At 49.6% G+C, this 21,372-nt stretch overlaps 3 protein-coding genes across 3 annotated transcripts; 1 reads left to right on the top strand and 2 right to left on the bottom strand.

Moving 5' to 3' along the window:
- Positions 1 to 3,656: 3,656 nt before the first annotated feature.
- Positions 3,657 to 6,409, top strand: CCL1 (C-C motif chemokine ligand 1). The gene is made up of 3 exons (XM_047834047.1): positions 3,657 to 3,805; positions 5,006 to 5,117; positions 6,244 to 6,409. The coding sequence occupies exons 1-3, from the start codon at positions 3,730 to 3,732 to the stop codon at positions 6,338 to 6,340; spliced, it is 285 nt and encodes a 94-aa protein (XP_047690003.1). The 5' UTR covers positions 3,657 to 3,729; the 3' UTR covers positions 6,341 to 6,409.
- Positions 6,410 to 8,396: 1,987 nt separating this feature from the next.
- On the bottom strand, positions 8,397 to 9,843 carry LOC125151921 (C-C motif chemokine 13-like). The gene is made up of 3 exons (XM_047833459.1): positions 9,722 to 9,843; positions 9,049 to 9,163; positions 8,397 to 8,607 (listed from the first exon to the last, which is right to left on the bottom strand). Exons 1-3 carry the CDS (start codon positions 9,795 to 9,797, stop codon positions 8,502 to 8,504), a joined length of 297 nt encoding a protein of 98 aa, XP_047689415.1. The 5' UTR covers positions 9,798 to 9,843; the 3' UTR covers positions 8,397 to 8,501.
- A 9,234-nt stretch (positions 9,844 to 19,077) lies between these two features.
- Positions 19,078 to 20,684, bottom strand: LOC125151733 (C-C motif chemokine 8-like). Its single transcript, XM_047833138.1, has 3 exons — positions 20,552 to 20,684; positions 19,672 to 19,789; positions 19,078 to 19,342 (listed from the first exon to the last, which is right to left on the bottom strand). Exons 1-3 carry the CDS (start codon positions 20,625 to 20,627, stop codon positions 19,237 to 19,239), a joined length of 300 nt encoding a protein of 99 aa, XP_047689094.1. The 5' UTR covers positions 20,628 to 20,684; the 3' UTR covers positions 19,078 to 19,236.
- Positions 20,685 to 21,372: the final 688 nt, after the last annotated feature.

Genomic DNA, 21,372 nt, shown 5'->3' with positions numbered 1-21,372 from the left:
GGCTGTGACTGCACGTTGAAAAGCCGGCGATCGTCCCCGCTGTGACATTCCTTGGGCCCCCGAGGTTCGCCTGTTGCTATGAGAGCAGTTCAATGTCTCCTTCACATTGTCACTGAGAAGGAGATAAGAGAGACTGCCCTAAAAGAAGGAAAGTGCTGGGTGTTAGAGAGCAATAGGGGATGAGGGGACCTAGGCAGAGTGTAAGAGGCACTGGAAAATACCAGGCAAGGCTGTGAGTTCCAAGGCGTTTGGGTGCTGGGGGGACCTTGCCTGGGCTGGCCTTGTGCTTGCTGACATGAGGCTGGTGCAGGGCTGGGGCCAGAGGGGACGCTGTGCTCACGGGGTCGACCACAGCAAGCTTGCCTGGGTGTTGGGCAGCACTGATTAGAAGGGGAAGGGACTGGGGGAGCAGCCCTGGGTGGGGAGGCGGTGGCATCGCCGGGGTCATGTGACGAACCTCGGAAGGTCCAGGATTGAGGGGTGAAGAGGAGAGGAGGGCGGTTTTACTGAGCACCTTTCACTATGTGTCAGGCCCCGTGGGAAGGATTTCCACCTACGATGCAACTCACAGGACACTGTGCCTCTTTTGGAACATTTACCACAACTTACCACAATTCTCCGTACCTGCCTCCCCGAGTGAGGCTCCCCGTGGGGCTCGGGGCCGGTGTCTGCCTTGTGTCCCCTGTGTCCCCAGGACCTAGTGTATAGTGGGTGCCTCACAATGGTTATGAATGATTCAACTTTCTTTTCTTTTCCTCTCCTCCTTCCTTTTCTCCCCCTCTTCCTTTCTTTCTCCCTTGTTCCAAGACCAGGTGAGAAATCTCGTTTGCTCCTTCAAATAGCACAAAGCTGGGTTAAGGTGTTTGGGGAGCCGGTCTTCAAAACAGTGGGGGGAGTTTGTACCCGTCCAGCTGGCAGTGGGTTTCATAAGGATGGAAAGAAGGCTCAGAAGTGTTAAGTTACTTGCCTGAGGCCACACAGCTAACAGGAGGTAGGGCGGAGATCTGACCCAGTTCTCTTAGAATCCATGGTATGCTTCCTCCCTAAGTGAGGGAACGGAGAAGACTGGGCCCCTGAGGTGGACAAAGCTGGGCCAGTATTTCTGCAGCTGTGGTGGTAGCAAATGAGTCCTCCCCCGTGGGTTTCTATGTCCTGGTTGGCAAAGATCAGGTAGAAATGTGACTGGAGACCAAGCAGGCAGGGCCAGGCTGCAGTCCACTCAAGGTCACTCTTGGACACCCCTGGTGGAAATGAACTTGTGAGAGATCCACACCAGCTGAGCTCTGTCTGGTCTCTAACCATCCTCAGTCAATGGGCACCTATTTCACAAAAGATAACTGATAAGAAAGCCTTCCTGCAGGCACTTCCTGGTTGCAAGCTTCTAACTAAGAAAGGGTTGCACCTCTATGCCATGTTCCTCGGAGGGAATGATTAAGCCTTTCTGTGCCTCTTTTCCCACCCTGGGCTTGAGGTGGCCACAGGGAGGGGGAAAAGGGAAAGTAAGTTTCCGTCCCTTTCTTGAGTGGGCCAGGAAGCATGCCTGGGAGGAAGGGAAGAGGGAGGAATTTTCTGGGTGGCAAGGTAGCCTCTCTCCGGGCCCCAAGTGAGTGAGAGCCCCGGGATTACATGGTTACGTTCAATACCTTTATCTCCCTTCTCCCCCAGGGAGACTCTGCTAAAATGATGGGAGAGGAATCCAAAAGCATCAGTCTGTAAGGACCAAGGGAATAAGAGAGAGGCAACTGTGGGTTAGTGATTTCTGCTACTTCAAGGGCATTTTGGGTGGCAGGATGGAGGGGAATTGATGGAGCAGAGCAGCCATTAGCTGTGGTCCTTGCTGGAAATGTGTTCTCAGAGGCAGCCACGCATGGAGCTCAGATGAGCAGATGACTTCAGCGTCTGCTGTCCCATCTCCACAACAAATTCTCAGTATGACCTTGGGCAAGTCTGTTTCCTCTTTCTGAGGCTCCTACTGGAGCCATACTGGGCCCGTGATCTTTCTGGTGTCTGAATGTCCCAGAGGTTTGTTGTTTTTTTTTTTTCCTTCAACATGTAGAGGCACCAAGTTTTGATTCAGATTCTGGTATTTTCATTTTTTTCAAAAGCTGTCCCAGGAAGCTTTAAAAGTGCCTGCTGCAGATGGTCTTTGAGGGCCCATTCAATTCCAACTTGTCAGGACTCCCACCCAGGTGTTAGTTTGGAGAACACACTGGGCTGGGGTGGGAGACTCGCAGGGATATAAGACCTTCGGGGGAGTGATCCAGGAGGCTTTGAAGGAGGCCGAGTGCCCATCTGCTGGGGACGGCAGAGGCTCTATACAGGGACAGTGGCATTTGAAAAGGGCAGAAAGCCCACTGAGGGAGACCGTGAGGACGGCCCTGCAGGTGGAAGTCCCAGTAGGAGCAAGATCTTAGCAGTAGGGACACTTGTGGCATGTGGGGGAATTACAGATATTCAAATGTGGAGACAGCACGAGGAGCCATGAATGTCCAGGGGAGCACCTGCGCTCCATCCAAATGACAATGGGGAGCCACGCAGATCTCTGAGCTAGAGGGTGCACGAGCAAAGTATATCAGCCTCACCAGCACTCTCTGGTTATTTAATGCACGTCGGCCTCATGGTTTTAATACATGGGTTCGGCCCCGCGACCTTTTCTGGAGCAACTACTATGTGCTGTTTGTGCCAAGCACTGCTCACGGTGTCTGGCATGACCTGGCCACTCTGTGGCTACACAGCCGCATCTCTCTCCTGCCACTTCCCTACTCAGTCCACTCTCCTTACCCCCACACCCTCAAGGAGTGTGGTCCCCCATGCCTCCCTGTCCTTACTCAAGCCCCTTCCTCTGTTGGCACGCCCCTTCCTACTTCAGCCCTTCTGCAGGAGGCTCTGCGTGAAGAACATTCCCCTGGGCGGCCTTTTGGATGCCCTTGTGCAGTTCCTGGTCCTTCCCGTCCCCCTCCAGATGGCACATCCACGGCAGGCCTCACACTGTGTGGCTTTTACTTGTTAATCTGTGAGTCTAAGGGCAGCCAGGTCAAGATGAGGCACCACCCGTTAGCGGTAGCTGTCGTTCCTGGGGCTCCCTGAGGATTTAGGGCAGAGCAAGCTGTTGAGGAGTATTGAGTGATTGAAAAAATAGCAATGGCAACGATCTGGGCCAGGCACGTGACATAGCAGATTTACCTCTCATGGCACACACTCGGGACGTGTGTCACTCTCTCCACCTTGCAGCGCACGTGTGACTTGGGATATGTGGGTTTGTGCAACTTCTCTCCTGCAGAACGGGGCTAAAACACAGGTATGCCTCAGCCCCGGCCCTCCTCTCCACCATGTCCCGGGCCAGCCGCTCCGGCCCGGGCCAGAAGGATGTGGGGTCAGAGAAGCCACAAACAGGCAACTTCCTTTCTCCTATCTCCACTTCCCACTCAGCTGGGACGGCTCCTACTCATTTTCTCAAGATCCTTATCTGCTCCTGCACTCGGAGAAGTTTCCCCATACCTTGCACACTACCCAGGAGAGGTGGGGAAAGGAGTGTTCCATGTGGTCACTGGGCGTGAGTAAGCGTCTCTCCTCCCTGTGACTTCCCCGCCTCTGCACCAGGGGCTGGGAAACCCCACTCAGGTCATCGAATAAAAGCTCTGGGCCCCGCAGCATGGGCCAGGGAAGAGCTCTTAGCTTCACCAGACACATCGAGACCGCTGCAAGGAGGTCTGAGCCAGACCCCCCAGGATGAAGCTCATCACTGTGGCCCTGGTGTGCCTGCTGCTGGCTGGGATGTGGCTGCGCGAGGCGGACAGCAGGAGCAGTGAGTGTGGTTGGCGTCACTACGCTCCTCCTTGGGGAGGGTGCTCTGGGCTTGTGGGCAGGGCTCACCCTGAACTCAAGGCCTCTGTCTCCCCTCCTCCTGGAAGAATTCTTCCTGAAGAGGGTGAATGGAGGACTCGGATGTGGTAGGGGCAAGGGGCCGGAGGGAGAAGGAGTTTAGGCCAGCGCCACAGCTCAGCTGCCAGCCTCAGCCAAAGCAGGCCCTGCCTCATCCAGGGAGCTCTGAGGCTATTTAGGCAAGCCAGGAAGCCTGAGGCCCAGAGGAGGGACTGGGTCCTGCCTCTACCGGGGAACAGATAACAGGCAGAGTGTAAAGTCAGGACCGAGACTAGAACGGGTGGCTAGTCACTGTCGGGCAAGTGTTGGCCCAGTGACTCAGGCCAGTCACTTTACCTCTCAAACTCTTCGTTCCCTGCTCGCAAAATGGGATTGATAATGCTTGCCCTCGGGGCTCTGGAAAGAAGACTGACCTAATTCCAGGCACTTGAAAAACGCTGCGTAGACAATGAAACGAGGAGGAAGGAGCCAGGATTGGAATTTGAGTCTCTTGGGGGGTGGGGGGTGGCAAAGAGTGTGTAAAGTGGCAGAGTTGGGGGTGGAGCCTGGACAGGGCTGAGGGCCTGGGTAAAGGGCATTCTAGAGAGGGGGTGGAGAGCATCTCAGTTCCTGAAAGCTCTTCCCTGGTCATCTCATCCGTTTGAACTCCTTGAACCATTCCTAGTCTTGACCGAAAGCCATAGACCACAGTTGTCCTGTGTGCACCAGGCTCACTGGGCCCCCAGAATGTGGAGTCCTGAGCCCTTAAACCCAAATATTGGGCCAGAACCATGCACTCATGGTGGGATGTCAGAACTGGAAGCTTCTTAAAAATCAGTCCAAAAAGTCCTATTTGACAGATGGGAAGTCTGGGGCCCAGATGGGGGCTCATCTTGGTCAAGGCCACACAGCTGGATTGGAGGGAGCTGGGATCTGAACCCCAATGTCCTGACCCTCTGCCTACCTACAGAACTAGGTGGCTGATGAGACAGCACTGCACTGGGCTGGATGTAGTCCCCAAGCCTGGGCCTGTCCCAAAAGGTTTTGTTTGTTTGTTTGTTTGTTTCTAACCACTTGGATAAAAGGAACAACGTCCAGGTTAAGAAATAGATGCAAACCATTTTTTTGTGTGTTTTTCTTCCAGTGCACGTATCGTCCTCCAACTGTTGCTTCACTTTTGTGGAGAAGAAGATTTCCTCGCAGAGAATCCAGTGTTACAAAAACACCAGCTCCGCGTGCTCCCGCAGTAGTCTAATGTGAGTGGCCTTCCCTGGGTCAGTTCCTGACTCCCTCCTCCAGGGACCAGAAATCAGCCCACCTGGAATTAGAATGGCAGACGCTAGATGGCGATGCTCCACCAGATTCTGGTTTCCGAACCTGGAGCGAGGCCGCCAAGATCTAGGTGTGCAGAGCCCAGCATGGGCGCCAGGGGGAGCGCCGCGCTTCTTAGCAGGTGCCAGGAGGGATGCCCCTGCACTCCCACAGTGACTTGGGTTTCTTGGAACTCCAAGGCGCCAAGTATATCCTGATGTTTTATGTCCAGAAGAAGGGACTGCTTAAAAGCTCCAGGAATTACTGTGTAGTGGGAAAAGTGAGGGGGTCACAATTATTTCCTGCCTCGGGATTTGCCAACCCATAATCTTGGTTGGCCTTGGGCGGGTAACTCTTCTGCACCTCATTGTCTGGGCACTCCTCTGCACTCCTTATCTGTGAAATGGAGTTAAGATGACAGTCGCATCATAGGGTCATTAGAAAGTTAGACTGAGGTAGCTTACCCCCCCCGCTTTTCAGTATCTAGAAAGCATTCACGTATATGATCTTGGCTAACCCTTTTGGGGCACCCATTTTCATTATCATGAACAGTGAAGTTCAGGGAAGTAGAGATATTTGTCTGAGGTCACCCAGATAATTAAAGTTAGAATTGGTCTATAGTTTGGTTGGACAACAGCCAAGTTAAAGAGGTGGGCAGGTTAGAAAAGAAACACACACACACACACACACACAGTGAATCTAAAGCAATGACTGAGGGTTCCAGATGGACACAGACACATGAAAAGTTGGATCGAGGGCCCTCATAGATAGTCTAGGACGGAAATTTCCATACTAGCTAATCCTCAGAGTGTCTGCAGCCCTCACCCCGCCCTAATACAACAAATCACACTCTCCAGAAAAGGGAGAAACTCAGTTGAATAAGCTCTTCCCGAGGTTTGGGAGTTCTTCCCAGTGTACAAGCCGCAGGTCTTATGCCACAATTTCATTTTACAGGCCCAGAGAGAGAAGCTTAGGGGAACCCAGCAGCAAGGAGGGGGAGATGGGACTTGTGTGTGGCACCGAGGGGGCAACTCAAGGTGATTCGGCTCCTCCTTTGTTCTTTTCCCACAGAATCAAGCTGAAGGGAGGCAGAGAGACCTGTGTCTTGCCGACAGCCCAATGGGTTAATCAATCTTTAAAGTCCAAGAAACCATGCCTGCTAAAGTAAACACGAGTGGATTTCCTTCCATCCCGGACTCTGAAGACTGCATGGCTTCACCTGTCCCCCGTCTCAGCCCCTGACCCTATGCCAGTCCTTCTGCCCAGCTTTGCAAGGTCGTAGAGGGTTGACTCAGTCTTAATAAGCTATGTTGTTGCACTTTATATATTTAAATGCTAGAATCTTCAATTCCTGCCTCCCTGGGCTTCTTGGATCCCACAGGGATTTGGCACTGAGAAGCTGGGGCCAGGGGTCAGGTGGGTGGGGATGGGGAAGACTGGTTGGTGCCAGAATTGACTTCTTATCAACAGAGACAATAAATGACTTGCATGTCTCAGCTGACTGCCTTTTCTTGGGGCGTGGGGGGAACATTAATTCAGGACAGTGATGTAGATTCTCTGCTTCCAGGTTTGGCAGCGTTGGGGTGGGGGGGAAGGCACGGTGAAGCAGAAAACGGGAACTCAGGGTTGGGGTTCCCAAAGTCACAGCTGCCCTAGCTGGAGGGGATCTTGTGAGGTCATCTGCCTGTAAGATGTTGCTAGGCCCATTCTACAGATGAGGTGACTGAGGGTTGGAGAGGGACAGAGATAGGCCAGAGGATACACAGCAAGTCAGGGTCAGGTCTGGTGGTAGAGCCTGGGGCTCCTGCCTCTCAGGCCAGAATTCTCCCGTGTGTCCCAAGATGGCAAGTGACGGCCTGACACAGCATGCAAGGTAGACACATAGGGGAAGCGGAGGCCCCGTCCCTGTCAAAGGGGTAATCACAGGCCCCGACTGGTACAGTGTGGGACTCCAGGGAGAACAGCAAGGGAGGGATGTGGCTTCTGGGTCTCAGGGTTGGCGCCCTTAAAGGAGTGGCCTTAGGGGAGTTCTCATGGCTGCTCTAAAAGAGGCTTCTCTCCTTTCCCTGGCAGCACAGTGTCTGTCTGGCCCACTCTTCTTAAACCGCCTCTTGCCTTCTGCCCCCACGACCGCCCTGCTTCCTCCCATCCTCTCTTGTAAGGACTACCGCAGGGCAGTAAGTTGCTCTCAGCTCTCCTTTGCCAACTCCCCCAGCCCAGGGTCACAGGCCACCCACCCTGGCATGCCTCTGCCCTCTCTATGGCTCTTGAGGCCTTTGGCCCCTCCCTCCTGCCTTCAGAACAGACTCCAAACTCCGCCGCCCGCCCGCCCCTTGATATTCCAATCCCTCTACAGCCCCGCCTCAACCTTCCTTTCTAAAGGACTCTACCTCTTCCGTCCCCGGAACCCCAAACTCCAACCCCTCTCCCTTCCTTTCCATCCTGTGCTTCCTCTAGAAGAATCTTTGGCGTGACTGCGCTCTGGCATCCTTCAGGGTCGCTACCAACTAGGACCGGGTCATTTCGTTTTCCCCTGGAGGTCAGGTGCACGTAGTGTCTGTATTACTCTGAGGACCGCTTGGAGCGGGGAGGCATGGTGGCAGAGAGACCAGTTAGAAGCTGATGTTGGGGCCGGAGTAATTGTTCTAGAACATGCTGGGCTGCTGATCCAGGCCCTCTGCGACACTCCGATGAGCCCAGGTCGGCCAGCCACCAACCTCGCGAGGGCCTCCCCAGGTCGGCAGCATTCCTCCAGCGCCCTCCGCCAGCCACATGCGCCTGGGAGCGCCCCCTACTGGTTGGAAGTGCCGCTTCCCCAAGAAAACACCCTTAGGAGATTTTAAACAAAATGTATTTTCTGCAACAAGCCCACAATCTTACCAATGGCCTTCTCCTTTCTGCACTAACCTAGTTAGCTACACTTCACATTCGCAAGGTCTTCCCCTCTCCGGATCTCAGCAACCCAAGATCTGGAAGCCCATACAATGGCTGGGGAGTTAGGCAGAGACAGACCCACTGCTGGCAGCTTATAGGTCGAGGAACTGGGGCTTATGACAGGAAGCAGCTGGCTCAAGGCCTTGCTTTAAAAAAAGATCACCAATATTAAAAACAACCCCAAGGCCGACAGCAATTCAAATAACATTAAATATTACTTAAGACCTGGTGCTTTTTTTTTTTTTTTTTTTTTTTTTTTTTTTTGCATCACAATATGGAAAGCACCCTGTTTGAAAATTACAGTAAAATTAGTCCAGGGTATAGCCGGGCAGGCTGGAGGTGAATAAATCGTCGTTTCTCACACTCTGGCTTGGTCTTAGTGTGGCTGGACGAGTTCAAGGCTTCAGGGCATGAGATTTTTGACTGAGCTGTTTCACATACTCCTGGACCCATTTCTCCTTCGGGTCAGCACAGATCTCCTTGGCCAGCTTCGTCCTGAAGCTGTGGATGCAGGAGGGCTGCACAGTTAGATCCAGAGAGGACTCACTGTGCTCTAAACCCTGCGTGGCCCACCTGCTCCAGGTGAGGGATCCTCCCTGGGACAGGAGGGAGGGGGTGTGTGTGGAAAGAAGGGGACTCTGGAGGTAGTCGCTGTTCTTAGAAGCCCCGGAGAAGCTGGCCTGGCATCAGACAAAGCAACTGTGAGATTGCAAGCCCATTCGGGGAGCGGGGGTGGGAGGGAGTGTGGGGGGGGAACAGCCCTCTCTGGGCCTGTTTTCAGTGTAATCACAGTCTGGTAAAATCGTGCCCCCTGAATATAAGATCCCGGGTTGGTCTGATGCCTGTCCTCTGGGGTGGCACTTCAGGTGCGGGGATGTGGGAATGAGGTGGGGTGGGGTGGGGTGGGGTCAGGGAGAGGGTGAGCAGCGTTTTTCTACCTACATGACAGCTGTCTGGGGACAGTGGCTGCTGGTGATTCGATAGGTCGTCAGCTTCGGCAAGGGGATCTTCTTATTGTTAAACGTGAAACAGCAAGGGAACAGGGCACTGAATGCACCTAGAGATAAAGTCACAAAGAAAAAGCCTTTTCGGAGGCGCTAGGTTTTTCTCAGCTTGAATAGGGCAGGAAGCATCTTTGGGGACAGGAAAGGAAAGAGGCAGAAATGGATCTTATCCACTCCAGGTCCAGTGCTCCTGCCCGAAGCCCCGAGGTGGGGTGAGACCTGGACCATGTGGCTCAAGGTTCTCTCAGCTGCTTGGTGCGGACACGTCATTGCAGACAGGGGCAGGCCAGTGTGACAGGTCCTGGCTCTGGCGCTCCATGTGCCGAGTTTGCGAAAGTCGGCCAGGGTCAAAAAAAAGGCCCTGGATTTGGGGTGAACGGCTTAGGTTTTATCTTGGCTCTGCAATGGCTGGGGGTGGACGCATAGGACCCCTCTGTCCCCAGCTTGGTCTTCAGCTTTCTGTCTTTAAAATTAGACGTTAAAGTGAAGCTCTGAGGATTCCCAGGGCTCTGATAGGCTCAGAAGTGGGACACTTTGGCTTTGGGCTTCCTAGAAGGAGAGGAAAAGGAAAAGAAGGAGAGAGGGCGGGAAGGAGGGAGAGAGGGGCTTACCTGGCTGGGCGAGCGCCTGGAGGCTGAAGGCGGCAGCTGTGAGCAGCAGGCACAGAAGCGCTGCGGAGACCCTCATGACCGCAGGGAGCTGGGGCGTGAGATCTGGAACTTTCTGGGCTGGTCTCAGCCTCTCTGCAATGCTGGTGGCCCTGCCTGCCTTTTATAAGGAAGCAGAGAGGGCAGGGGCCACCAGAGGGACAACTGCCTGGGCCGCGTCATGGTCAAGTTGAGATGCAGGGCGCTCCTGAATCTGCTGAGCTGGGGGTTGGCTACCAGCGTTTTCCAGGAATTTCAAGAAGGAAGCTGTGGCTGCAGCAGGGCAGGTACTGTTTCCTTCCAGCTGCCCAGGCCACAGAGAGGAAGTGTGAAGACAGACGTGGTACCACTCTCCATAGTGAGTGCTCCCAGGAGCTGTTCCAGGGCCTGGCTTTCTCTGCAACCAGAGAAAGAGCGCCGTGTGAGGGCTCTGCATGGGCGATGTATCTAGTCCTGACGAGGTGTATACCGTTATCATCGTGCCCATTTACAGATGAAGATGCTGGGGTGCGGAGACATGAAGTAACTTGCCCCAAAGTCTTGTGGGAAGTGAGTGGCGGCACCAGAAGAGAGAGCTGGTCTGTTTACATATAATCACTGCCACTGAACTGCAGAAGTCTTCCTCCGGGTGGGTTTATGTGGAAATCTTGTACTTGAGACCAATCAAAGCCAGCTTCTGATGGATGACAAGGGCTTCTCTTGTCACCTACTGGTGCCCCCTTCTGCCACTCAGGCCCAGAGAGATATGGCTTGAAGTCCACTGATTTGTCCAGGACCCCTGTTTTCAGGGAGGACTGTTGAGTTTCTAGAGCTGTTGCCGGGAAGGCGGTTGCAGAGTAGAACAAAGTGGGGTCCTTGCTTCTGGGCCTGGCTCCCCACTGCAGTGAGCTTCTGGCTGAGCTTGAGCTTGGGCGAACATCCCCATGTGCACAGTGGGAGGGGGAATGGGCTTGGACTCTGGGAAAACACCTGCCAAGGGGCGTGGCCTGAGCCTTCTGTTCCCCATGCTTCTTCCCAGCTCCCAGACCTTACTTACTTTTTGGACCTGCCTGGAATGCTTTCCCCTAGGTTTTCTATTCTTGTGAGTCTTTCCACTCTAGCAAATTGTTTTTCACTTGTGTGCAATGAGGGTAAAAGCATGGAAATAGAGAGCTAAGATTAGTGAAATAGAAAATCAAATCATATATACTGGAAAGGATTGATGGAGCTCAAAGTCGGTTCTTTGATGAACCTACAACGAAGCTAATGCTCTCCTGAGACTCACCATGAAAAAAAATACAAAAAAGTGGCACCTGAGTGGCTCAGTCTGTTGCGTATCCAACTCTTGATTTTGGCTAAGGTCATTATCCCAGGGTTGTTGGATCGAATCCTAAGTCTGGCTCCACGTTGAGCGTGGAGACTGCTATAGATTCTCTCTCTCTCTCTCTCTCTCTCTCTCTCTCTCTCTCTCTCCTTCTCTCTCCCTTTCTCTCTGTCTGTCTCAAACATACATGCAAAAAGGCACAGATAGCCAGCAGCAGGAATAAAGGGAGAGGTGTCACCCTGGAGCCTGTAGACTCCAGAAGGAAAATTGGACCCTTATGCCAAAAATTTTAATTTAGATGAAATGGATGACTTCCTAAAAAATATAACTTACCAGACTGCCAAAAAAAAGAGTAATTCTAAAACTACTGAAAAAATGGAATCAGTCATTGAAAATCCTCCTACAAAACATCCTCTGGTTCCAATGGCTTTTGTAGCTAATTCCTTCAAGCATCCCATGGATTAATCTTTCACAATTTTGTTCCAGAGAATATCAAAAGAGTGTGCACTCCATCTCATGTTTTTTTTAACTTAATGTTTATTTATTTTTGAAAGAGAGAGAGAGAGAGAGCAAGTGGGGAAGGGGCAAAAGGGAGGGAGACACAGAATCCAAAGCAGGCTAAAGGCTCTGAACTGTGAGCACAGAGCCTGACATGGGGCTGGAACCCATAAGCTGTGAGATCATGACCTGAGCCACCCAGGCGCCCCCACTCCAACTCATGTTGTACATCTTACATAACTTTGACACAAAATTTGTCAAGAACCACACGAGAAAGGAAACCTGTCCCCCGGACACACATTCCTTTCTGGTCCACCCTCTTCTCTGACCTGGGAAGCCAACCTATGTGGATCTTTAGAGTAGGACTTCAGGTCTGCCGTCTGTGGGCAGCGCTTGCGCACTAGGGAGCCCCTTGGGGCGTGAGAGAGGGAGTAGAGTAAGGTGAGGTCTGCTGCCTCTTCTGGGCCTCAGCGTGGATGCAGTCCTCAATCAATGGCTTTCACTTCTCTCCAGGGGCTGGAGGGAGGGGGGCGCATACCTTGGCCTTTCCTCTTTGGGTTAGGGGTCAGTTCCTACACTGTTATTAGCCTCAGAGTACTAAAGCACCCCTGTGGTTTCTCCACATTCAGCCCACATCTTGCTAAATAACCTCTACTAATCCGTGCCCAGATCACTCAAATTTAAGTGTTATCTATTCCTTATTAGGACCCTCACTGGCATAGGTTTGGACCCAGTACCAGAAATGGCTCCTGGAAATGGTCCTTCCACATGGGATTCTGGGATTGGGTCGCTCATATATTTTAGGAGTGTCTGTTGGCATCATGGTTGCTTAAATCATCGCAGGTAAGGTTGTGTGGCCGACTGTGTTTCAACGAGCCCTGCAGGTGATTCTGGTGTGTACCCAAGTTTGGGAACCATGGAGTTACAGCACATCCCATAGCCATCTATGATCTCTAGTGAAGCCACCAGAAAGCCTTGGCAAAAGAAGCATCCCAGGGCCTTCCCTGGGAGCAAGTAGATCCCTTTCAACAGATCCACTTCTCTGAGCCTTTGCACTCCTTCCTAACACCCCAGGGAAGTCTCAGAATTACAGATTAATTAACTGCAGCCTTCTTTGTAAGCCTAGACTCCAATCAGCCAATCTGGCTGAGCATTAACATCATTTCCAGGTACTTGTGCTAACACATTAAATCCCAAATTTTCCGCAAGTATGCCTATGTCAATAAATTGGACGGAATGAGTCTTGTGTGTTATTCTTCCATTAGTGACCACTCCTATACATGCACCCTGAACCCACAAACTGAGTGGGTGAAGAGACATCCAAACCCTCCTGTCTGTAGGGACTCCTGTCTGTCCTTCCCTCTGCTTCGGGACACACTATCTCATAGGAGAGTGGGGTTAGGAGCCAGGGATCTGGAGTCAGCCAGTCATGGCTTCAAGTCCTATATCCACCATTGACTGGTTATGTGATTTGGAGTGAATCACTTACCTCTCTGAGCCTCTAAGAGGAAACTGATGGTTAGTTATTACCTCACTTTGATGTCAGAGTTGAATAAGATAATCCATGGAAAGTGCTCATCACAGTGCCAACAACCTCCATTTCTAACTAGTGACCAAGTGATGCTCACGCCTCTGGTCTGGGGCCCATGCTGGGGAACCATGCTGTGATACATCTGAGTCTGGATCCCACTGGGAGGAGTGGGATCTGGGATGGCACAGGCTGGACAGTGCTGCTTCTTGAGCAGCAGAGACAAGGTGGGCACAGTTACCCCCCAGGAGCCCCAGGGCTGGAGAGGTAATCTGTGTTTTGGCCAGCAGGGATCAGTGGCAGCAGTTATGAGATCCCTAGATGTGAAATAGATGGGATGATTACTAAGGGACTGCTTGACTTTAGGCAGAAAATTCTAAGTTTTATGGGCAGAAACCTAGTACAAGTCCCTGTATCCATGGGACTTGAATTCATGGCCTCTTGAAACCCAATACAAGTCTCTGTATTCATGGGACTTGAATTCATTGATTCATGGCATCTTACCCAGTTATCAAATCTAAACAGTTTCATAGACCTGAAATCTTCAGATCAGGAAGACCAGGAAGGGCCCTTGCAATGCTAGGCTGCAGGTGAAATACAAGACAGTTCATTAAATTTGAGTTTCACATAAAAACAGTGAGCAATTTTTTTAGTGTAACTATGCAATTGGCAGTATTTTTGCTAAATCTGGAAACTCAGAGGTCTGTACTGTAAATCTTTGCTAAGCCTTCCCCAGAGGAGCCTACTGCCATATAACCAGGGTGACTCTGCCCTAGGGAAAGAAATACTGAGACCTTCTGGGATTATTTGATGATGGCCCTAAATGGACGCTATTCTCTGGATACCTGAAAATTCACCCAGGCTCCCTGGTCAGAGTGGGAGCTTATGGAAACTCTATTGGCTTGGGGTTTCACTCAATGGTGTTTAGAGCAGAAGTTCAGCTACCTCTTTTCTAGCTCGATGATCTTTATACGATATAAGTCTCCCAGAACTTAGAATCCTGTAATTTTAGAATCATTTTCTTGTGTAGAGTCTTAGGATCCAAGCCTCCTGCAAGCAGTGTCCAGTTGCCCTGGGCAATCTTAGTGCCCTGCTGTCTTAGATTGGAACATGCTGGAGTTGGCTTCACTATGTCATGTTGTGATTTTCAGAGGTTTACCCATTGAAGTCTATTCTCGTGGGATAACTTGTTGGGAAGCCTTGATCTGTCACAGCTTAAAGCTACGACTAGTCAGAGAAGCACCCTGTACTTACGCTTCCCCCTGTCCATCTCACTTTACTCTTCAAAGCTGTCAGGAGTATTGAGATAGTACAGTCTTTCCACTTTACAGAATGGATATTTGACTGCTAGAAAGGCAGTCAATGGGAAGGGAGTGAGCCAGCACTAACCGGCACTCTCTGCCCCTGGGCTGGTCTCTCCAGAGAAAGGCAAGCCTGCAGAGGAAGAGAATAGCACCCTTGTGGCACCAGAGGAGGGAAGTCCCTCCATCCCCCCGCAAACAGTGCAAAACCTCTTGCTTACTCCTTCCTTCGCACCTCCTTCTCTCCTATCTCCACATTCACTTATAATATCCCATCCACCTGCAACATTATTCCTTCCATTTGGCCCCCAACAGGAATCATGTGAGGCCTGACTTAAATTGTTCTTCCAGCCCATACAGATTCCACAGGGGACCAAACCTTGTTCTGAATGGATGGTTTACAGAAAACAGGACAAATCATAGAGGAACATTTTGATAAATGGACCATATTAAAATTAGGAAGCTTATTTCATCAAAAGGCATATTTAAGGGAGTGGAAAGAAAAACCACAGATTATGAGAGGTGTTTCAATTCACACATCTGACAAAAGATTCCTATTAGGAATACAGAAGTTACTTCTATTAATTTTTGGTAAAAAAGACAGCCAATCTACAAATGGACAAAATCTAAATCTAAGCATTACCAAAAATGGACAAAAAGCATGGCCTGGGGTTCATGAAAGAAGGCATCCAACAAATATTTGAATAGATGCTCAACCTCAGCAGTCATGAATATAATGAAATTTTAAACCGCTACTATGTGGATTATGGGAAGTTATACTCATAATCAGAATGGCTAACTTAAAAAGAATTGACAGAAGTGTTGCAATACCAAATGTGGAGCAACTCTAGTCCTTATATATTGCTGGTGGGTGGGAGTGGGTGTAAATTAGCACCATAGTTTTGGAAAATATTTGGCAGATTTGAAAAAAGGTTTGGTGGGTGAGCGTATGTTCAATGTACACATATCCTATGATCTCTGTGTATATTTCTATCAATCACCAATCATCTATTTATCTATCATCTACATTCTACCTCTGTATTTATCTACCTCTGTGTCTATCTATCTATCTATCTATCATCTGTCATCTACCTGTAAATCCTAACATTTGCAACAATACCTCCAATTTCAGGCCAACACAACATGCTTTTTTCCCCTAGCTTTCTGACATTCCTATGTTTTGTCTATGGAAACTTCTCCAACAATAAGTGGCTTGACTTCTGTTATCTGCAGTATATTTGCTTATTTGCTACACCCTTCTCTATGTCAACATTCTCCTAGTTATGTAGCTAACTTAGTCCCAATCTTGTTGGCCCTGAATTGTAGGCCACCTTCTTGGACCCAGTCCTACCAAATATGCTGGTCAAGTTCACGGTCTTATCTGAGCCCTGGTCCCAAAGAGCACACTGGGCAAGTCCCTGATTCTGGTCCTAGCCCCAACCCGGGTGAAAATCCCAACCAAATTCCCAGCTAAATGCCTGGCCCTGAGCCAGTGAACTTGTCTGTTGAGATCCAGGCATTGACCAAAGGAAAGGAGAACAAATACTGACTGTATGAAGCCATGACTCAATAAGACAGAGCCTTAGATGAGGACCTGTGTACAGATAGTTCATTTGGAAGTGATCAATGGAAAGGGATCAAGGATCCCAGGGATCAGAACTGAGCAGGTGGCAGAGGTGGAGAAGGAGGAGAAGCCAACACAAGTATGCATAATCCAGGTCAGCATAGAGGGTAGTGGGGACTGATTCCCCTGGGACTACCTGAGAAGCCTATGGAATGGCTCCCAGAATCCACCACTGGAAAGAAGGGTGGCAGGAGTGTGTGAACTACTGCCTCCACTCTTCATTGGCAGTAGGTTGTCACCCTGTGTTCCCTCCCCCACACTTCTGAGCCTTGGGTGAATGTGTAGGCTGAGCCAAATCCCAACCTGAGAAGGCACACAAAGAGGAGCCTGTGGGCAGAAAGCAAGAAGTGAGGAGGACACTGGCAGCATATGTGGAGAGACTGAAGTGAATCACAGCCTGAGGCAAGCTGTGACCTGAGGGTGAAATCAGAGGTGTGCCCAAGAGGATGGCCATCATCTTCAAGTGACCTCCCCAGTCTTCACTCCTAGTTGACAAGGGAATAAGTCGGGTTCACAGATATTAACCAATCAATATAAGGATGTGGATTTCCAAAGCACTAATGTTCAAGTTAGGCCATGTAAAACATCAATAACTTAAATGAGATGACACATTACTTATGTGTTTATGTTTAAAGTTGTGAACAAAGTTCGTTGTAAGTTGAAATATGATGACACAGTCCTGGAGTGTAGCTAGCTGGGCAAATCTCAGGGGAAACAAATGGATTGTGTTTTGATTGTGGCCTGGGTGTCATTCTAGGCTGTGTCTTCTTACGTTGGAAATTGGATTTGTGGTCAGGCTATTTCATGAAACCCTGGTCCCAGACATCATCAGCCAGCTTGTCCTTGAGGCTGTGGAAGAGAGGTGAGAAATGGATGGAGGTCTTGTGGCCAGAAGTGCTCCTCTTACCCAGCTGATACTCAGCTGCTTATTGTCCCTGGGGCTTGACTGTGCTACCTTGGACTTTAGTGGAAAGCTGGTCTTTAGACAGGTGATATATCTGACTTGTAATAGGCTAGGCTCCTGGCTGACTCAATGTTTGTTTTTTAAAATATATATACTTTAATGTTTATTTTTTTGAGAGACAGAGCATGAGTCGGGGAGGGGCAGAGAGAGAGAAGGAGACACAGAATCTGAAGCAGGCTCCAGGCTCTGAGCTGTCAGCACAGAGCCTGATGTGGGGCCTGAACTCACAGACTGCGAGATCATGACCTGAGCCGAAGTTGGATGCTTAACCAACTGAGCCACCCAGCTGCCCCTGGCTCAATGGTTTTAATCCTGGGTGCTTTACTTCCCCAATCTACCCTAGCTAACAGGCATGGCCAAGATTCCAAGAGACATGGAGGGGGCTTGTAAGGCCATCTGCCAGGTCCCCTCACTTTCTGCCTATGAAACAGCACAACCTCCCATTTTGTATGGGGCATCTTAATGCCGGAGATAGAGATCCAATTGTCCTAAGTGACATAGAGTCAGGGTCAGTTCTGGGACCAGATCCCAAGTGCCATGCTTTCAAGTATACTCAGATTGTCGTTTCCTTCCACACGATCACAGATTACAGGCCCTGCAGAGCTGGGTCAGTGGGTCTTTCCCTCAGGGAGTGGTCTGGTCTTTGTGCCTTACTATGGTGGGCCTCATGTCTGAAAATGGAGCCAGCCATGCTCACGAAGTACAAGACAATCTTGACACTAAGAGACTATTAAGGAAAGGAACTCCCATGCCTTCAAACAGACGCTTGCAATTTTGGGAGATTGGGGCTGGAGATAGCTTAATTCTGTGTCTCAAGGGCACCAGCTGTCTCTAAATAGTTGCCTTATGAGATTGTAAGAGAAGGTCTATGTTCCAGGTCAAATGCTTTCCCTCTCCAACATTTAGCATACCACTCCATCTTGCCCATTCTACCTAACCTCACCCCCACTCCCAGCCTGCTTCACCTCCCCTGTACCATTACAGTGGCCTGCCTGCCCTCAGGCCCTCCCTCACTTACTCCGACCCCATACTCAGATACCAGGTCATTCTTCCTCATGTGCATCTTGGAATGTGACACTGTTCTTCACTCCTATTTCCAAAACTTTTAGTGCGTCTTGTTTTTCCAGAGTCCAGCCAGATGGGATTTCCCCCTCCATCCACTCTTCCTCCCCCTCTTGTACCAGCTCTGAAGAATCTTTTCATTTCCCATTGCATGCCATTCCCATTCAAGACCAGTCCTGTTGAAGATTTTTTAACGAAAAGCCTTGAAAGAGCTTCTAGGTTATAGACATCTAGTTTCCTCTAGTTTCACTACTAGGACAATAGTCTGGGTTTGAGGATTAATTAGATAAAAGTTGGGGTTATGGAGAAAAGTTTGAAGCAAGAGAGAGACCGGACAAAAGGAGGTGTGATGAGAAAAGAAATGTGCAGGTGATGTTAAAGACTGGAGCCAAAGGCTGGAACACCCTGAACCTTAGTTGAATCTAAAATACTTCTTAGAGGATGGCCCCCAAACCCTAAACTGCCAGCCATTGCTGCTGTTTTCTTCCTCCTAGCTAAATGTTACCCCATGAAAAATAAGACCAAGTTGTTTAGGGGCACCTGGGTGGCTCAGTCAGTTGAGCGTCCGACTTCGGCTCAGGTCATGATCTCACAGATCATGAGAACGAGCCCCGTGTCAGGTTCTGTGCTGACAGCTCAGAGCCTGGAGCCTACTTCAGATTCTGTGTGTCCCGCTCTCTCCATCCCTCCCCTGCTTGTGCTCTCATCTTCTCAAAACTAAATAAATAAACATTAAAAAAAGAACAAGTTTAAAGTCATATATTTTTTTCTTTGAAAATGCCATATAGTCATTAAATAACATTAATTTCAACAACACTACACAGCAGTACAGGAGCATTGACTTTCTAAGAATTCGGAAGTGTTTCACTCTGATGATCCATGGAAGGACCTGACAATACTGTAGGCAGGTTGGAGGGAGAACAATGACTTCCTGCCATGAACTTGACTGAGTTCACAGGAAAGAAAACATGCCACCAGATTTTATACTTTACATTTGCTAACATTTATATCAGACAAAGTCAAAACATCAATAACTTAAATATAGTTAAATAATATTTAATAAATGTGCTTTAAATTATTATACAAAGTGCTATTGTTGGGATTGTAAAAAAATAATATCACTCTGCCCTTGGGGAGGGTTGGGGGAAAATAAATAAGATTTTCTTCAGGCTCTGTCTCTCCAGTCCGGGTATAAAGGTTCAAGGTTTCTGGGTTTGGGACTTTTGGTCCAGGCGCTTCATGAAATCCTGGACCCACTTCTGCTTGGGGTCAGCACAGATCTCTCTGGATGTTTTGGTCTTGAAGCTGTGGAGGGAAGAGAGGGCAGTTAGATGGAGCACCTTGAGGATTTTGTCCAGGAATGTGGCCTGTTGGACCCTAAACCTGAGCAGCTTTTTCTCTCTGGGTGAGGGGGCTGGATGGGGACAGGTGGGGGAGGAAAAGTCCTCAAAAGGAAACTGTGCTCTTGTCCCAGGGGAAGCCCCCAGGCTCCTGGCTGAAAGAACTTGGATGATCTGGCCAAGCTCCCAGAAGGTTAGCCTGGATAGAGTATGGATTCCCTCCCGTGAGCTCAGTTTCTCCATGTAACTCAGATAGAACTTTTGGTGGAGGGTTCCAGGGCATGATCTACTCACATCACAGCTTCCTGGGGACACTGGATGTTGGTGATCCTTGTGTAGCTCTCTAGCTTCTGCATAGGGATCTTCCCTTTGACCACACTGAAGCAGCAGGTAATTGGGATGGAAACTGAACCTGAAAAACATTTTGCAAAGAATGATACATTTGCAAAGGCAGGTAGAGAAGCTAGGAAAAGACAAAACAAACATACAAGTTCCAATGAACACTGGGCACTCCCAAGTCCAGTGCCTTAGTTCACATTCCACAGATGAAATGGTGCCCGGGAGTCAGTTTCCTCTTTGGGAGTCTGGGGACCCTCATTGTTGACTTGGAATGGAGAAATCTCAAGTGACAAGACTAATCCTGTAGTGCCATTAGGAGGATCCACTGATCCAAAACCACTGACACCAAAAAGATAAGTTCTAAGAACTTGCTTCCCAGCTTTCTGTCCCCATGGGCTCTAAAGCCAACCTCTGTCACATGCTGAGAGGCCCCTGGGTCCTTATTATTCTTACATGACTGGCTGTAATTCAAAATTTGAAACCCCAAGCACTAATTTTTTTTCCTCTGCACTACTGCCTGAAATGTTCTTCACATCCACAATGAGAAATGGTCCTTCCTTCTGTGTCACATCCCCAAACAATGTAAGGGTCATTGAGGTAGTGGTTGCATTTAGTGTCTCTTCTCCAGCTGGTGTCAGGAAGGACCATGGGGACTGGCCTCAGTGGCCTGGGCATCTGGTTCTGGTTCTGGCTAATTGTGCCATGACAGCTCTTTTTATCTCTGCTGTTGGTTTCAATTTCTCCATCTCTGTAATGTAGGCTATGCAGCAAGCATGCTGGGATGGTAGTACCTACAACAGTTAAAATGATAAGCCTTAGGAAGAGAGGGCCTTACCTGGCTGAGAAAGCACCTGGATGCTGAAGGTGGCCACTGTGAGCAGCAGGCACAGAAGTACTGCAGAGACCTTCATGGCAGAGGGAAGCACAGAAGCTTGGGTGTGAGAGATGGAAGTTCCTGGGTTGGTTTCAGCCTCGCTGTTCCTCTGGACACCTTGCCTGTCTTTTATAGAGAGCAGAGTGTGTGGGCGGGGGCATGAAGTAAGACTTTGAATATGCTTAGTAGGCACCAGATCCTGGGGGTGATTTCCAAACGCTGGAAGAAGGAAGCTAAACAGTTTCTATCATTCACTTAGATTATGTGGAGTAGAGGTGAAAGGGTATGTCATTGTACCAAGAGAAATACAGGAAGTGACCTCAATGGAATGTTAAGGAAATGGAAATGGAAATGTTTGAAATGGAAAATGTTCTGTTGGAAAGGAAGAATGGAAGCTGAAGTCATAGTGAAGTGAAGACAATCAAAGATCTGGCCCTCTCTGGGGCCCAGGAGGCCTGAGACTGGGTTTTAAGTCTTTGACTGTACTTTCCATCAGACTCAGGTCCCTGGCAGCCTCCTGTAAAACCCCACACAGGTAGCCTGATAGAACCCTGGCAGAATGGTGGAGTCTGGGAAAATCTTCAAGTTTTAATGCCATGGAATCTTATGTTATGGAGCATGAGAATTGGACAGCACATACTGATCTTGCAGGGTGGTGTTTCCAAATGTTTTATTTAGACACTAAAGTTTCTTTCCAGTGAAATCATAAGGAGAAACTCAATATTTCATGCAGGTAGAATGGGTCTGTTTGAGAAAGGCCTTCAGTTCCCTTTGTTTACATA

This window comes from Prionailurus viverrinus, chromosome E1 (genome assembly GCF_022837055.1).
Source record: "Prionailurus viverrinus isolate Anna chromosome E1, UM_Priviv_1.0, whole genome shotgun sequence".
Classification (NCBI taxonomy): Eukaryota; Metazoa; Chordata; class Mammalia; order Carnivora; family Felidae; genus Prionailurus; species Prionailurus viverrinus.
Note: the sequence above shows the minus strand (reverse complement) of the source record. Positions and strands in the feature narration are given on the sequence as shown.

Excerpts from the sequence above, each read along its gene's own strand:
- LOC125151733 (XM_047833138.1), bottom strand. The coding sequence starts at position 20,627 with ATGAAGGTCTCTGCAGTACTTCTGTGCCTGCTGCTCACAGTGGCCACC. Across the intron at positions 19,790-20,551 it reads CCAGGTGCTTTCTCAGCCAG|GTTCAGTTTCCATCCCAATT; the intron begins GTAAGGCCCTCT and ends AATGTTTTTCAG. Across the intron at positions 19,343-19,671 it reads TGTCCCCAGGAAGCTGTGAT|CTTCAAGACCAAAACATCCA; the intron begins GTGAGTAGATCA and ends TTCCCTCCACAG.
- CCL1 (XM_047834047.1), top strand. The coding sequence starts at position 3,730 with ATGAAGCTCATCACTGTGGCCCTGGTGTGCCTGCTGCTGGCTGGGATG. Across the intron at positions 3,806-5,005 it reads CGAGGCGGACAGCAGGAGCA|TGCACGTATCGTCCTCCAAC; the intron begins GTGAGTGTGGTT and ends TTTTTCTTCCAG. Across the intron at positions 5,118-6,243 it reads TGCTCCCGCAGTAGTCTAAT|AATCAAGCTGAAGGGAGGCA; the intron begins GTGAGTGGCCTT and ends CTTTTCCCACAG.
- LOC125151921 (XM_047833459.1), bottom strand. The coding sequence starts at position 9,797 with ATGAGGGTCTCCGCAGCGCTTCTGTGCCTGCTGCTCACAGCTGCCGCC. Across the intron at positions 9,164-9,721 it reads CCAGGCGCTCGCCCAGCCAG|GTGCATTCAGTGCCCTGTTC; the intron begins GTAAGCCCCTCT and ends CTTTATCTCTAG. Across the intron at positions 8,608-9,048 it reads TGTCCCCAGACAGCTGTCAT|CTTCAGGACGAAGCTGGCCA; the intron begins GTAGGTAGAAAA and ends CTGCATCCACAG.